We start from the raw sequence: 16,446 nt of genomic DNA, 5'->3' as shown, positions 1-16,446 counted from the left end.
ATCATTACAGAAAGCTATGGCCCCGACTCATCTAGACCAGCGGAGCTCATGGCAGTCTCCAAGGCTGCTTTCACACCTCCGGTTTTAGCAGAGCCGGCCAATCCGGCTCTTAAACCTATGCGACGGATGCGGCGACAATACCGCATCCTTTGCATACGTTTTAGACATGCGGCTCGTCCGTTTTTTACCGCTTGCAGCAGGCTACAGAGCATGCGCAGAGGAAAAAAATGCATTCGGCGGCCGGATGCGGTGTTTGCCGCAGGACGCCGCATGCGGCATCCATAGGCTTGCATTGCTACGTTTTGTTTTTTTTGCCGGACAAAAAAAGTGCCAGGCAACATTCCATCCGGCCGCCGCATCGGTTAAATCTGCTGCATGTGGCAAAAACCGGACCGTTCGCAAGCCCATACGGCACAATACGGCACTAATGTAAGTCTATGCAAAAAAAAAAAAAAAAAAAATCGCAACCGGCGGCAAAAAAAACCCGGTTGCGGTTTTTCTGCAAAGCGCCGGATTGTGCCGCACAGGAACAACCGGATGTGTGAAAGCATGAGGGCCCTGATTCATTAAGTCCTTCACCCCAGGCGGTTTTCCATTTTTTCGTTTTAATTTTTAAACCTCCCTTCTTCCAAGTGCCATAAGTTTTTTTTATTATGAGGTCTTGTTTTTTTGCAGGAGTTGTACTTATGAATGACACCATTTATTTTACCATATATGTTCTGGAAAAAGGCAAAAAAAAATCCAAGTGCCTTGAAATTGCAAAAAGAAAGTGCAATTCCACATTTTTTTTTTTTATTATTATTGTTTTTAATTTTTATTTACCATGTTCATTATATAGTAAAACTGACCTGGAAATATTATTCTCCAGGTCACTAATAGTGCGTAGATACCAAAGATGTATTATATATACACATCAGAATTCTGCAGTTTTAACTTTTTTTTTTCTTTTTGTTATGCCATTTACCGATCGGATTAATTTATTTTTTATTTTGATAGATCAGACATGTCTGAAAGCAGCGATACCAAATTTATTTTTTAAAAAAAAAACCTGGTTTTAATTTTTATTTTTGATTTTTTTTTCCTGTATTTAATCTTAAGGGACTTGAAGCTCTGATCACCTGTGCTATACATTTCACTGCTACAGCACTGGTATGTATAGCAGAAATCACAATCTCCTATACAGGAGGATCATAACGACAGGCATAGGGGTCATCAGAAGACCCCTGCTGTCATGACAACACGTCAGTACCCAGTAATAACATCATGGGCGCGCTGAGAGGCTGGAAAAATGATGTCCAGAAATTAACAGTGGCAGTTAACTGGTGCGGGCGGATCTCCGATCCATCGGTGGCTGTCATGGCACTTGATGGCTTATTAAATCAGCAATAATGTGCGGGAAAAGATCCGGGATCAGCATGTGAGCCTGCATCAAAGGCAGGGGACACGTCTTTTCATTTATATGTACGTCAAAAAGTCGTGAAGTGGTTAAAAGTGGGACGCCTCTTGAATAATCAGGTGTGCCTTGCCAAAAATCTTATGCCAGTCACTGACTGGAGTAAGATTTGAGCAGTAAGGTACGCCATATCTCGTCATGAATTATACAATTAGGCATAACTGTGCCTCTTTTGGAAAAAAATTCTATGCAACATTGCCCAATTTCTGGGGTAAACACTTTGATGAATCGGGGTCTATGTGTTACTCTGATACGCTGGAGGGCTTATAGGAAACATAACTGGGCACAGGTAGGAGTAAGCTGGCAGCTCTCCACTGGGTAGGGCTCGATTGAAGGGTCTGCCTGTACACAAATCAGGAGAAACACATCAATCAAGGTGAATTGTACAAAGACGCTGCTCCCCAGGTCCGCCTCATTTTGCTTACTGCAGCATTTCAGAGTAAGTCCGCTTTCTGCAATGGGGAGGGCTGGCCGTCAGCACGACACAAATGACAGATTCCCTTTAAAGAGGAAACGCAATCAAAGTAATCTTCAGAAGAGACAACTGTATACGTGTAAAGTGATCGTTGCCATGATTTCCAAAAAGGAAGGGTGACAGACTGTAAAGGTGGCTTTACACACTGCAACATCGCAAACGACATCGCTGTAACGTCACCGGTTTTGTGACGTAATAGCGACCTCCCCAGCGACATTGCAGTGTGTGAAACACATCAGCGACCTGGCCCCTGCTGTGAAGTTGCTGATCGCTACAAATCGTTCAGGACCATTCTTTGGTCCTTTGTTTCCCGCTGTGCAGCAAAGTTTTAGTGTGTAAAGGGGACTTTACAGCGACTTCGTTAGCGACTTCCCTTTCAAAAAGCTGCTTTACAACGTCCCCAATGACTAGCTAGGTCGTTCTGCAGGTCCGGATCGCTGTTGCGTCGTTGACCAGGTTTGCCTGTTTGACAGCTCACCAGAGACTTTGTAGCGATCCCGGCCAGGTTGGGATCGCTGGTGGGATCGCTAGAAAGTTTCAGTGTGTAAAGGGGCCTTAAGAAGCCATTGCTAAGAACTCTCCTATTCTTAAGATGACATTGCATTCTGTGCAGTGAGGTCACTGAATATTCTGGCAGATTTTCTGTAGCAAAATCTCTGAATAATAACATGGCTTTCATCTCTAGAATCTTATCAGATAGGACCCAAAGATCACCGACTTCACCAGGGACATCTATGACTTTTCTGAAGACTATTTTCTCCCTGAATTTCCCCTTTAAATACTTAGTATCTTGAACTAAAAGTCCAGAAATGACCAGAGAGCACAGACATAGGAATAAGACCTGACCTGCATGTCTCAATGTATGGCAGTGAACAGTGGCATGTTATACTATTAAACATGGAAATGACCAAGTCAATCTATACTGGGCAATGGATCTCATCATGGCCGTCTACACGGAATCACATCTGGTTATTTGCTGCATAGAATCTGACTGGTCTCTACACATGAAATCCATAGCGTTAGTACGCCCTGCAGGAATATCACAGAGAATGTGCAGATTATTGAGAAAACAATGTCACCACGCAGGGTGTCTCCATATAGGAAATTTGGCTTAGAGGAAATTTAGGTGCGATCAGAACGCCTGCTTGTGTTTGCAGCACATGGCAGTCTGATATCGCAATTCACCCGTAAATGGGGCAAGCTGCAATACCAGACATCACCAGAGAGTGGAGCTGTTTTTGGAATAAAATTGCACTGGGATTGTAATATCAGCATTAATAGAGACAAATCCTAAACTTTGTACATATTCAAGGCACTAAGTATCAAACTGATGGTGTCAATCTGGACTTGTTTAAATGTAAATGAACCAATAAAATAATCAATAAAAGAATGGGCCTCATGTCTGAAAACGAGTGTAAAGAAGCCCACAGCTGCAATTGCTTACTTTCCTGTCAAACCCACTTAAAAAAAAAAAATATAAAAAAATTAAAACTGAATTTTGATTTGCCGCGATGATTGGCACTACCTTTCCTACATAAGGCCTTGTATAGCAGAAGGCACTAAATTAGGTAAATAGGTAATTTCCTAAAATACAGGCGTAATATTTAAGGTCAAGAGTTTATTCAAGATCTTAAATTTCATTGGAATGGATTCACATATTGATGTCATAGCAATCTGCTGTGAATTTTTGTTGAATACCATCCTCTCCCCACATTGTGTGAATACAACACTATGATCCTTGCTATTAGGTTACTGTACGTGCACTGTACTAGTAAAGGGATGAAAGCTAGAAAAATTACAATATGCATCTTTAAAATGGCTTTTTCCACCAAAAATATGGCATTTTGAGCCTGAAGCTTCTTTTTCTTTATGATTGCTGATATACTCCTTTATAGGATTAATGCTCAATATTAAAAGGGAAACCACGAGGAAAATTTTATTACTGAAATTGATCATATGGCTGATAGGCCTTAGGACAACAATAAAAACGATACCTCTCTTGTATAGATCTGATGTGCTAGCGCTGAGAAATCAAACTTTGAACATGTATACAAATTGACCTGGAAGTGCTTTAGAGTCCATGGAAACGCCCCCAATGCACTCCTAGGCTAATCTGCATATGACTACAAAGCTTGATTTCTCAGCACTGGCACATTAGATCACTACAAGAGAGGCATCATTTTTATTGTTGTAGTAGGACCTATCAGCCATACTACTAGTTTCCAAAGTAAAACTGGGTTGACAAATTCCCTTTAAATGCATCTGGACTTCTACAAAAAAAAAAAAAATCAATGCTATCTTTAGAAAAACTGTGATGAAAACTAATTCTAATTATCATCTTTATAAATGTAGGAAGGAGGAGGACAGCCCTGATAACACAAATAAGAATACATAAGCGTTATTTGTATTATCTGAACGAACGGATTACTGAAATGTATAGAAAAATAAGTAAATTTGATAGTTTTGACATATTTCCTTATATGTTTGCATATAAAAAGCATTTTATGTTTAAAATCAGAAAATTCTAACCAAGTGATTTCCTATTTGACCACACGGTCCTCCTGTGTTAGCTGTTTGAAGTACAGATGAATCCTCTGTACGGACCGGTACCACCTATTCCTTATGGGCAAGTTTGTACGTTTGTTCATAGCATTAGGCTACATTCACAGACTTGATTTTCTCATTTTTTGTTTGCCCGTTTTTAATATAGACAACACTGACCCATTTAGTTTAATATATTTTTTTGGAAAAAAAAAAGGTCTGTTTTAAACGACTAAAAAAAAAATGGATATGGAAGTGTGAATGGAGCCTTAGATTATGCTCACGTGTCATAAAACCGTGACAGAACCGCTCTGCCTGAACACAGCCGTATGTTCTGGTATTAAGTGCTGAGATTAAAATCTGCAAGTGATGGCCAATCAGATTTTGAGACCAGAACAAGTGCGGCTGAATTGATCAATGTCGTTTCATTAGCAGCTTATAAAATTCCTCGTATATCTAAAGGCAAAACATTTTTGACATACAAAATTTTCATTCTAATTTTAAGAAATGACCAACTTTTAACACTATGATATTTGGTGTAAAATTCTGAGCTGGGTAAATTCAAAATATTACAAATGAGAATCGATTTACTGGACTCCGATCCAGCATCCTGAGATCACAGGACAGGAGGCCCGCACACCTCCATATACCCAACAATATCCGCAGCTCCTGTTATTAGTTACACACAGGATAGGGCATAGGTGTGATTGGTGGAGGTCTGACTGCTGGGACCCCCAACCGATAACTAGAACCAGGGTCCCATAATCAAGCATGGTATACATTGCTCCATTCACTTTGAGTCTTTGGGAATGGTAACGTGCAGAAATGATCACCAATTCCATAGACCGTGAATGATCTGTAGTAGAGTTGAGCAAAAAAGGTTCACGGGGTCCCAGTCCAGCGGCCACTTCATTAGTCAAATTATGTCACTCCGGAGCAACACATAAGAGGCATGGTCATTGCCAGCAAGTAGTAGACCGTTTCAAGTGGCCACAGGGTGCAGACAGGGTCCCGCAAATCTCTGTGCTCAATTCTATGTGGCGCGGCTCTATACACACAGGAACCATCGTAATGTTAATCAAGGGAGACCCAGTATTCGCACCATACTAGGGGTCTTTTGCAAATGGAGTTAGATCAATGGGGCTGTTGGGGATTCTCTACAATTATTTGAACAGCAGGCAATGTGATAAAAAAATAAAATAAATTATATTATATATACAGGGTGGTCCAAACGTAGGTGGACGGTATGTGTAATAGGTTATCAAACATGGTGTAAAATGAAACTGACTCAGTTGCCCTTAGCAACCAATCAGATTCCACCTTTCATTTTCCAAAGAGTCTGAAGACTGAAAAGTGGAATCTGATTGGTTGCTAAGGGCAACTGAGTCAGTTTCACTTTACACCCTATTTGATAACCCTATCACAAATACTGTCCACCTACTATTGGACCACCCTGTATATATATATATATATATATATATATATATATATATATATATATATATATATATATATATATATATATATATATATATATATATATATATATACATATATATACATACATATACATACATACATACATACACACACACACTTGAGCGTACAGCTCATCCCTTGTGTCGGCTCTGATTGCTGCGGACCCCGCTGGGGTCATGTGGATGTGCGTGCATCGTGCCAGACAAGACTGGTGGGTGATTAACAGACAAATAAAAGGTTATTTTCCATTTTATCGCATTGCCTGTTATTACAATAATAACCCAAAAATCATTTAACAACATGTGGAAAAGAGTCTTCATCCCCTCTGGTTGCGGTTATGGGTAGCTAGGAGCAGCAGCTATAAGTGCAATAAAGTCATGAAAAGTAGGTAAGGAGCCTAGGGCCTTATAAAGAAGAAAACAGCTAGGGTATGAGCCAAACAATGGTCAATGTACTCTACATTTTAATAGGGATATCCATACTAGGTTACACTAGTAAGGCTGGGCTTATACGTCATGATTGCGGTAGTTTAATGGCCTATTTAGAGCGGCCGATCAAACACGTCTATGCGCAGAGAACAATCTGTAATATGATCGTTCTGTGCTCATGCTGTCATGGTATCGGCAGCACACGTCTGGTTTCCACAGGACATTGTGCTGCTGAGAACGACGATTTTTAAGCCGGCTTAAAAATCAGTGCATCTGGAGAATGAGCATTTTGCTAGTTTGTTGGGTGTTGCCGGCCTGTTTAGGCCTATAATCGGTGCAGGATTCTCGTTCCGAGATTATCTGCCCATGTAAGTGGGTATCAAGCCCCTTAATGCTACAATTAATGCTTACACACTAAAATACGCCCATTTTCATAATAAACCGGATTAAGTCTTTCGGTAATCTGCTCGGCCCTGTAGGGAAAGTGAACATTGGGGGATCCGCTGTATGAGATCCAAGAATGGACTGGACAACATCTTGGGGCTTAAAAAGTAAAATATAAAAATGTTTAGTTCTGTAGATCAAGCAATGAAAGACTTGATACACAATCTAAAACTAATGAGACATTCCTCTACATTGCTAGCCCCTAGTGGTCTTCTAGGAGGGTCCCTGGTGTAGCCGGTCCGGTCTATATGACTGCAGAATCATGTGAACGCACTGCGTAACTTCAATCTGACATCACTTACCTTGTTTATGCTACCTAAATACCTATTCCCCAATATATAAAATCTGCATATTAAAACCATCAACACCAAGCGATTTGCTGCAAAGGACATCTGTGATTAAACAATGAAATGTCACTTGAAGACTGTAAAAGATGCCTAAGACAATGTAGTGTATCCCCAGTAGGAAGAACAGACAGTGTGCCTGTCGCAGTAACGTCACTGGTGACATTACCAGGACAATGAGACAGCTACAGGAATCTGCTACCTCTGTGTTCACAAAGCCAAACTGGATGAGACTGTAGGCAGTGCCGTGTGCACCGGACCACGGGCTGAGTCGTGGTGCAAGGAACCGTGAGCGAAGCAGTGTTTACACGGGATCGCAAGAGGCGCCGTGTTTACACGGGATCGCGAGAGGTGCCGTGTTTACCCGGGATCTCGAGAGGTGCCGTGTTTACACGGGATCGCGAGAGGCGCCGTGTTTACACGGGATCGCGGGCGGCACATGGGACCACAGGTGGAGGCGTGCGCACAGGACCACAGGCAGCGTGCGCACACGACCACGGGCAGAGCTGTGTACAGCACTCATCTTAAGCTCTGCATGTTACGCTGTAAACTTCTCATCCAAGGAAAATGCTTAGATGATGAATTGTTAATGTTACCTTGTGAACCTGCAAGTAAAACGGTGACAAAGTTTAGCAAGATGTCTCTGGGAAAGGTCCATGTGACTGCATAGAACAATACCTGAAAGAGCTAGAAGCAATCATAGTACTATATATTAGGTGCAAAAACTTCACTTTTTCAGTAAAGGATGATGTAAGAGGCACATGAAGCCAGCCCTCTAATCGACACTGAGAAGCCTCTGGTTGCCGTTTCATGGGGCAATGAGAATAAGCTAGTGCCGTACCTACAGTACATGGAGGAAGTCCCTCCTATAGTATGGACTCATTCTCCTCTGTGACCATATGTCGGATTCATACAAGTCTATCAAACAAGGTGCCTCCTCATTGCACACAAAATCCCAAGTCCCCCCCAGGTATGGACAACTGGAAGACTATGGAGAGGCTGCACCGATGGTTATATTTAGTGTTAAAGTTTGCTGCGGAGAGACCAATCTTCAAGTTCAAAGAAGAAAATCTCAGGAGCATTACAGGAGGAGGGGGAAGACTTGCAGATCTTTCCATGAAGCAGTACAAGTGCACATCACTTTGATCACACGGCTGTAAATCTGTCCCTCTGGATAACCCCAGAGCGGTGGTTCCTGGGTCTCCTCCTCACGTGTCCTCTGTACGGTGTCTGTCCAGCACCAGGCTGGGCTCCAGGACCAGAGAACGCTCCTCTGTGTTCTTCATGTGATGCATGAGTATTAAAGGCTGGAAGGCAACTGCGCAATAAGGCCTCGTCTGTAATGAAGTATCTAGCAACACTGAAATGCCATGGACAGGTAAAAGTATGGATGGCACTGCCTTTTCCAAAGGAGTAAAAATCGTAGTAGTAAAACATGGAAAGGATTTCTCAGTAATATTCGGTTACACAAATGGAGCAGGACAGGGGTAATGCTCAGACAAGGAGCACCAGGGAAAAAAAATACCCACCCTGCTGGCACTGAAATGGTAAACCTGCGATCTGTCTTATATACACCACACAGTGAGCGGCAGGGTGCGTGGCCGTGGACACGTCTGTTAGTGCTTGAAGCCCTTACACTTTTTGTGTTGAGGTTGTTGATTTGACCTGATGGCATCTGACGATTAGTGCTTTAGCCACTTGATGTCTGTGTACTAAAAAAAAAAAGAAAAAATAATAGTCCCTAAACACCCTTTACCGAACTTTAAAAACAAATATATATAGGTATATATATTTCTTATTATCCGTATCCGCCCGTTCTGTGCTGGGGCTTAGTTATTCGGCTCAGTCTTTGGGGCTGAGGCGTCCCGTTGGTTAGTTCTAGGTATGAATGGAGTAGATGCATCATCTGCTGGCCGCTTGAGACTGTGGTGACATGATGACGTGTGACTGTAGAATCTGACTATGGCCGTCTGTCCTTTGGCTGGCCATCTGTGTGAGCACCGAAGTGGCCATGTGTTCGGCTGGGGAGCGTAGCCCATTGGGGGAGGCAGAGGATAATGAGCCGTGCTGGGAGACCGGGGCTGGAGAGCCTCTGCTATCACAGCTGTCTTTGAGGCTTTCTGCACAAAATAGAGAAAAAAAAAAAAGTAAATGAAATCCAGGACAGACAGACAAACGGAAAATACCAGAGTTCTGATCCGTGATGCAATCATGAAACGCCACCGCATACACGCAATACCACACCTGTGCCATTCCTCCATCCACAACCTCCTCTACTCATTGTTACCCACATGTGGCTTGCAGACTCAAGGATAAAAGGAATTGCATAAAAAAGGGTCAGACTTTGGATTAATAGCATCCAGAGTCAAAAGGAACAGTCAAAGTAGCAACGTGCGTCTGCCACAATACATGCAGGACATGGACAACATGTTATGGGGGGTGGGGGGGGGGGGGGAGCGGATCCGGTATGGAGCCAAGCTAACCAATATTCGGGGGAGGGCTACACATTGGTTGTGCTTACAAGGTAATGCCAATATCGTAGGATTAAAATACTTGCCATTGTTCTACATTTCTGCTTGTGGTTGGTGAATAAATCCTAAAAAGCAGCTATCTCTTAGGACACTCCCATATAGTCAGTCTTCTGTGAGCTTAAGGCTATGTGCGCACTAGAAAGTGACATTTCTTAAGAAAAAAACGGACCCTCTTAAAGAATCTCACGGTAAAAAAACGCACCAAAACCGCAGAGAAATCCGCATGCGGTTTTACCGCGGATTTTCCGCAGGTTGGTCCCTGCGGATTTTTACTATTATCTATGGCAAAAACCGCAGGTACCTCCAGAAAAGAAGTAACATGCTCATTAATACCACAGCAGAAAATGCGCAGTTAAATCCACGGGTATAAAAAGAAGGGAATTTTGTTACTTACCGTAAATTCCTTTTCTTCTAGCTCCAATTGGGAGACCCAGACGATTGGGTGTATAGCTACTGCCTCCGGAGGCCACACAAAGTATTACACTAAAAAGTGTAAGGCCCCTCCCCTTCTGCATATACACCCCCCGTGGGATCACGGGCTCCTCAGTTTTAGTGCAAAAGCAAGAAGGAGGAAAGCCAATAACTGGTTAAACAAATTCAATCCGAAGGAACATCGGAGAACTGAAACCATTCAACATGAACAACATGTGTACCCGAAAAAAACAAAAATCCCGAAGGAAACAGGGCGGGTGCTGGGTCTCCCAATTGGAGCTAGAAGAAAAGGAATTTACGGTAAGTAACAAAATTCCCTTCTTCTTCGGCGCTCCATTGGGAGACCCAGACGATTGGGACGTCCAAAAGCAGTCCCTGGGTGGGTAAATTAATACCTCAAATTAGGGCCGTAAAACAGCCCTTCCCTACATGGAGGCAACCGCCGCCTGCAGGACTCTTCTACCTAGGCTGGCATCCGCCTAAGCGTAGGTATGCACCTGATAATGCTTGGTGAAAGTGTGCAGACTCGACCAGGTAGCTGCCTGGCACACCTGCTGAGCCGTAGCCTGGTGCCGTAATGCCCAGGACGCACCCACGGCTCTGGTAGAATGGGCCTTCAGCCCTGATGGAACCGGAAGCCCAGCAGAACGGTAGGCTTCAAGAATTGGTTCCTTGATCCATCGAGCCAGGGTGGATTTGGAAGCCTGCGACCCTTTACGCTGACCAGAGTCAAGTACAAAGAGTGCATCCGAGCGGCGCAGGGGCGCCGTGCGGGAAATGTAGATTCTGAGTGCTCTCACCAGATCCAACAAATGCAAATCCATTTCATATCGATGAACTGGATGAGGACAAAAGGAAGGTAAGGAGATATCCTGATTGAGATGAGAGGGGGATACCACCTTAGGGAGAGACTCCGGAATCGGGCGCAGCACTACCTTGTCTTGGTGAAACACCAGGAAGGGAGCTTTGGCTGACCGCGCTGCTAGTTCGGACACTCTCCGAAGAGATGTGACCGCTACCAGAAAGGCCACTTTCTGTGAAAGTCGAGAAAGTGAAACATCCCTCAGAGGCTCGAAGGACGGCTTCTGGAGAGCAATTAGTACCCTGTTCAGATCCCATGGGTCTAACGGCCTCTTGTACGGAGGGACAATGTGACAAACCCCCTGCAGGAACGTGCGTACCTGAGGAAGTCGTGCTAGGCGCTTCTGAAAGAATACAGACAGCGCTGGGACTTGTCCTTTAAGGGAGCCGAGCGACCAACCTTTTTCCAAACCAGATTGCAGGAAGGAAAGAAAAGTAGGCAATGCAAATGGCCAGGGAGACACTCCCTGAGCAGAGCACTAAGATAAGAATATCTTCCACGTCCTGTGGTAGATCTTGGCAGACGTCGGCTTCCTAGCCCGTCTCATGGTGGCAATGACGTCTTGAGATAATCCTGAAGACGCTAGGATCCAGGACTCAATGGCCACACAGTCAGGTTCAGGGCCGTAGAATTCAGACAGAAAAACGGCCCTTGGGACAGTAAGTCTGGCCGGTCTGGTAGTGCCCACGGTTGGCCGACCGTGAGATGCCACAGATCCGGGTACCACGACCTCCTCGGCCAGTCTGGGGCGACGAGGATGGCGCGGCGGCAATCGGAGCTGATGTTGCGTAGCACTCTGGGCAACAGTGCCAGAGGGGGAAACACATAGGGTAGCTGGAACTGCGACCCATCCCGAACTAAGGCGCCTGCCGCCAGAGCTCTTTGATCGTGAGACCGCGCCATGAAAATCGGGACCTTGTTGTTGTGCCGAGACACCATTAGGTCGACGTCCGGCATCCCCCAGCGGCTACAGATTTCCTGAAACACGTCCGGGTGCAGAGACCATTCCCCTGCGTCCATACCCTGGCGACTGAAGAAGTCTGCTTCCCAGTTTTCTACGCCCGGGATGTGAACTGCGGATATGGTGGATGCTCTGTCTTCCACCCACATCAGAATCGGCCGGACTGCCTGGGAGGCTTGCCGACTGCGTGTTCCGCCTTGGTGGTTGATGTATGCCACCGCTGTGGAGTTGTCCGACTGAATTCGGATCTGTTTGCCTTCCAGCCACTGCTGGAAGGCTTGCAGGGCAAGATACACTGCCCAGATTTCCAGAACATTGATCTGAAGGGTGGACTCTTGCTGAGTCCACGTACCCTGAGCCCTGTGGTGGAGAAAGACTGCTCCCCACCCTGACAGACTCGCGCCTGTCGTGACCACCGCCCAGGATGGGGGTAGGAAGGACTTTCCTTTTGACAATGAGGTGGGAAGAAGCCACCACTGAAGAGAGTCCTTGACCGTCTGAGAAAGGGAGACGTTCCTGTCTAGGGACGTCGACTTCCCATCCCATTGGCGGAGAATGTCCCATTGCAGTGGACGCAGATGAAACTGCGCGAAAGGGACTGCCCCCATTGCTGCTACCATCTTCGCTAAGAAGTGCATGAGGCGTCTTAAGGGGTGTGACTGGCCTTGAAGGAGAGACTGCACCCCCGTCTGTAGTGAACGCTGTTTGTCCAGCGGAAGCTTCACTATCGCTGAGAGAGTATGAAACTCCATGCCAAGATATGTCAGCGATTGGGTCGGGGTCAGAATTAACTTTGAAAAGTTGATGATCCACCCGAAACTCTGGAGAGTCTCCAGCGCAACGTTCAGGCCGTGTTGGCATGCCTCTTGAGAGGGTGCCTTGAGAAGTAGATCGTCCAAGTAAGGGATCACAGAGTGACCCTGAGAGTGCAGGACTGCTACCACTGCTGCCATGACCTTGGTGAAAACCCATGGGGCTGTCGCCAGACCGAAGGGCAGGGCTACGAACTGAAGATGCTCGTCTTCTATAACGAATCGTAGCAAACGCTGGTGCTCTGGAGCAATCGGCACGTGGAGATAAGCATCCTGATGTCTATTGATGCTAGGAAATCTCCTTGAGACATTGAGGCAATGACGGAGCGGAGGGATTCCATCCGGAACCGCCTGGTTTTCATGTGTTGGGCAGTTATAGGTCCAGAACGGAACGGAAAGAGCCGTCCTTTTTTGGCACCACAACCAGATTGGAGTAAAAACCGTGACCTTGTTCCTGCAGAGGAACAGGGATTACCACTCCTTCTGCCTGCAGAAGAGCATCGGCTCGGTCGGGAGGTGGGGAAGTTCTGAAGAATCGAGCCGGAGGACGAGCACAGAACTCTATCCTGTACACTTGAGACAAATGTCTCTCACCCACCGGTTTTTGACCTGTGGCAGCTAAATGTCGCCAAAGCGGGAGAGTCTGCCACCGACCGCGGATGCGGAGAGAGAGGGCTGAAAGTCATGAGGAAACCGCCTTGGTAGCGGTTCCTCCGGCTGCCTTCTTTGGGCGTGATTGAGCCCGCCAGGAATCTGAGTCCCTCTGAGCCTTTTGAGTCCTTATGGACGAGGAAAACTGGGACCTGCCCGAGCCTGGAAAGGACCGAAACCTCGACTGTCCTTTCCTCTGTTGGGTTTTGTTTGATCTGGGCTGGTGTAAGGAAGAATCCTTACCCTTGGACTGTTTAATGATTTCATCCAATCGCTCACCAAACAGTCTGACACCAGATAATGGCAAACTGGTTAAACACTTTTTGGAAGCAGAATCTGCCTTCCATTCCCTTAACCACAAGGCTCTGCGTAAAAACCACGGAGTTGGCGGACGCCACTGACGTACGGCTCGTAGAGTCCAGGACAGCATTAATAGCGTAAGTCGCAATGCAAACATATGCGAGGTTAAGGACGCCATCTGCGGCACAGATGTACGTGTGACGGTGTCCACCTGCGCAAGACCAGCTGAAATAGCTTGGAGCGCCCATACGGCTGCGAATGCCGGAGCAAACGACACGCCGATAGCTTCATAGACAGATTTCAACCAGAGGTCCATCTGTCTGTCAATGGCATCTTTAAGTGAAGTCCCATCTTCCACTGCAACTATGGATCTAGCCGCAAGCCTGGAGATTGGGGGATCCACCTTTGGACACTGGGTCCAGCGCTTGACCACGTCAGGGGGAAAGGGATAACGTGTATCCTAAAGACGTGTGGAGAAACGCTTGTCTGGATAAGCGTGGTGTTTCTGGACTGCTTCTCTGAAGTCAGAGTGGCCCAAAAAGTACTGAATTTACGCTTGGGATACCTGAAATGGAATTTCTCCTGCTGCGAAGCTGACTCCTCCACTGGAGGGGCTGAGGGAGAAATATCCACCAGTCTATTGATGGACGCTATGAGATCGTTCACTATGGCGTCACTATTAGGAGCATCCAGATTGAAAGCGGTCTCAGGATCAAAATCCTGATCAGCTACCTCTGCCTCATCATACAGAGAATCCTCTCGCTGAGACCCTGACCAGTGTGTGAAGTCGAGGGTCTCTCCCAGCGAGCTCGCTTAGGCTGACTGGGACTGTCGTCCGTGCAGAGCCTTCAGCCTGGGATGTATGGGACCCCCTTGGAGCACGTATTAGTTCCAACTGAGGGAGACCGGGGGGCATTGTTCAACAGTGCCCATTGTCTGAGTCACCGGCCTGGACTGCAAAGTTTCTAGAATCTTGGTCATAGTCCCAGACATTTTATCCGCAAAAAACTGCAAACTCTGTCCTCTGGACAGTTTCACAGGTGGCTCTCTCTGGGCCACCACTAGCAGAGACTCTACCCAATGGGGGTTAGTGGAACCTGCCGGTAAAACAGCCTCACATGCGGTACAGACAGCATAGAAAGCCTGTGCCTTGGCACCCTTGCTTTTCTGCGGACGACATGCTGTTGTCTCCTCAGAGCAATCCAGGGGTATATAGCCAAGAAGCGACCGTACAGTGCAAATATAGGTACAAGCATAAAGTACACAAAACACTGTGGCACTAGTGGGGTCAGCACCAAGGTGCTGCTTACCGCCCGCTTAAGCGGGTGTGTGGTCGCCAGAATCCCTTGACCGGGTCTCCCAGAGCCTGTGTCCGTTCTCCAGCTTAGACTGCATGCAGGAATGGCTGCCGGCGTCCTGTGAAGAGGGGCGGGCCGTGGGCGTGCCCCAGACAAAGAGCGGGAAACTGGCGTCCCACTGTGCCCAGTGAGGGGGCTGGAGTATGTAAATAAGACTCCAGCCCTCGGTGCTGACCATTGTACAGCGTCCCGCCCCTTCCCTGACTGGCAGGCCCGGGGGCGGGAAGGAAACGAAACTAGGCCGCAAAAGCCGGGGACTCGATTTATAAGCGCTGCCGTCGTAAAAGCACGGTCAGCGCGGAAGTCCCCGGCGCACCACAAGTCTCATCCGCGCCGCAGCTTCTAGCAGCGGCCGGCGCGGCAGTTTCCCACACATTAACTCACTCAGCTAAGCTGCAGTGAGTATAGCCCCAGCGCGCAGCGCTGTTGTCCCCGGCGCACTAACACACCCAGCATGCTGGTGTGTGTGTGCGTGGTCTGTACGGGGACACAGAGTACCTTAACGTTGCAGGGCCTTGTCCCTGACGATACTCAGCTCCATTCCAGCAGGATCTCCGGGTCTGTGGATGGAGCCCGGCCTCAGAGCCTGGAGGCCGGTAAGATCCCACTTCACCCAGAGCCCTCAGGGGGATGGGGAAGGAAAGCAGCATGTGGGCTCCAGCCTCCGTACCCGCAATGGGTACCTCAACCTTAACAAACACCGCCGACAAAAGTGGGGTGAGAAGGGAGCATGCTGGGGGCCCTAGTATGGGCCCTCTTTTCTTCCATCCGACATAGTCAGCAGCTGCTGCTGACTAAACAGTGGAGCTATGCGTGGATGTCTGACCTCCTTCGCACAAAGCATAAAACTGAGGAGCCCGTGATCCCACGGGGGGTGTATATGCAGAAGGGGAGGGGCCTTACACTTTTTAGTGTAATACTTTGTGTGGCCTCCGGAGGCAGTAGCTATACACCCAATCGTCTGGGTCTCCCAATGGAGCGCCGAAGAAAAAAAAAACGCAGTGTGCGCACAGCATTTTTTTTAAAACCCGTAGGATTTGCTGGGGAATAACTGCAGCAATGTTAGACGCATTTTCTGCAGCAAATCCGCTGCGTGCGCACAGGGCCTAAAGGAGTATTCCCATCTCCAAGATCCTGTGCCAATATGTAGCAGATATAAGAATAATATTATGAGCAATACCTCCAAGCAGATATATAGTATTGTTCTCCTGATTAGCGATGTCACTTACCTCATGTGCAGGGCATTGCAGCTTGGGTATCCATTGTTACAACCACTAGTATTTAACTGTCACTATATGAGTGGTCATATCCATGGATACCCAAATTGCAATTCCCTGCACATGAGGGAAGTGGCATAGCTAATCAGGAGAACTAT

General features: G+C 46.7%; 1 protein-coding gene across 3 annotated transcripts in view; it reads right to left on the bottom strand.

Moving 5' to 3' along the window:
* Positions 1-6,063: 6,063 nt before the first annotated feature.
* LOC142292093 (cyclic AMP-dependent transcription factor ATF-7-like) overlaps positions 6,064-16,446 on the bottom strand; it is a 138,449-nt gene continuing 128,066 nt past the window's right edge. For all 3 annotated transcript variants that reach the window (XM_075337194.1, XM_075337196.1, XM_075337195.1), the window contains one exon: positions 6,064-9,284. In XM_075337194.1, coding sequence (XP_075193309.1) covers positions 9,067-9,284 — 218 coding nt within the window. In that variant the 3' untranslated portion in view covers positions 6,064-9,066. The remainder of the gene's footprint in view (positions 9,285-16,446) is intronic.

Source organism: Anomaloglossus baeobatrachus, chromosome 2, assembly GCF_048569485.1.
Source record: "Anomaloglossus baeobatrachus isolate aAnoBae1 chromosome 2, aAnoBae1.hap1, whole genome shotgun sequence".
Classification (NCBI taxonomy): Eukaryota; Metazoa; Chordata; class Amphibia; order Anura; family Aromobatidae; genus Anomaloglossus; species Anomaloglossus baeobatrachus.
The sequence above is the reverse complement of the archived record's forward strand: the minus strand, read 5'-3'. Positions and strand labels throughout refer to the sequence as shown.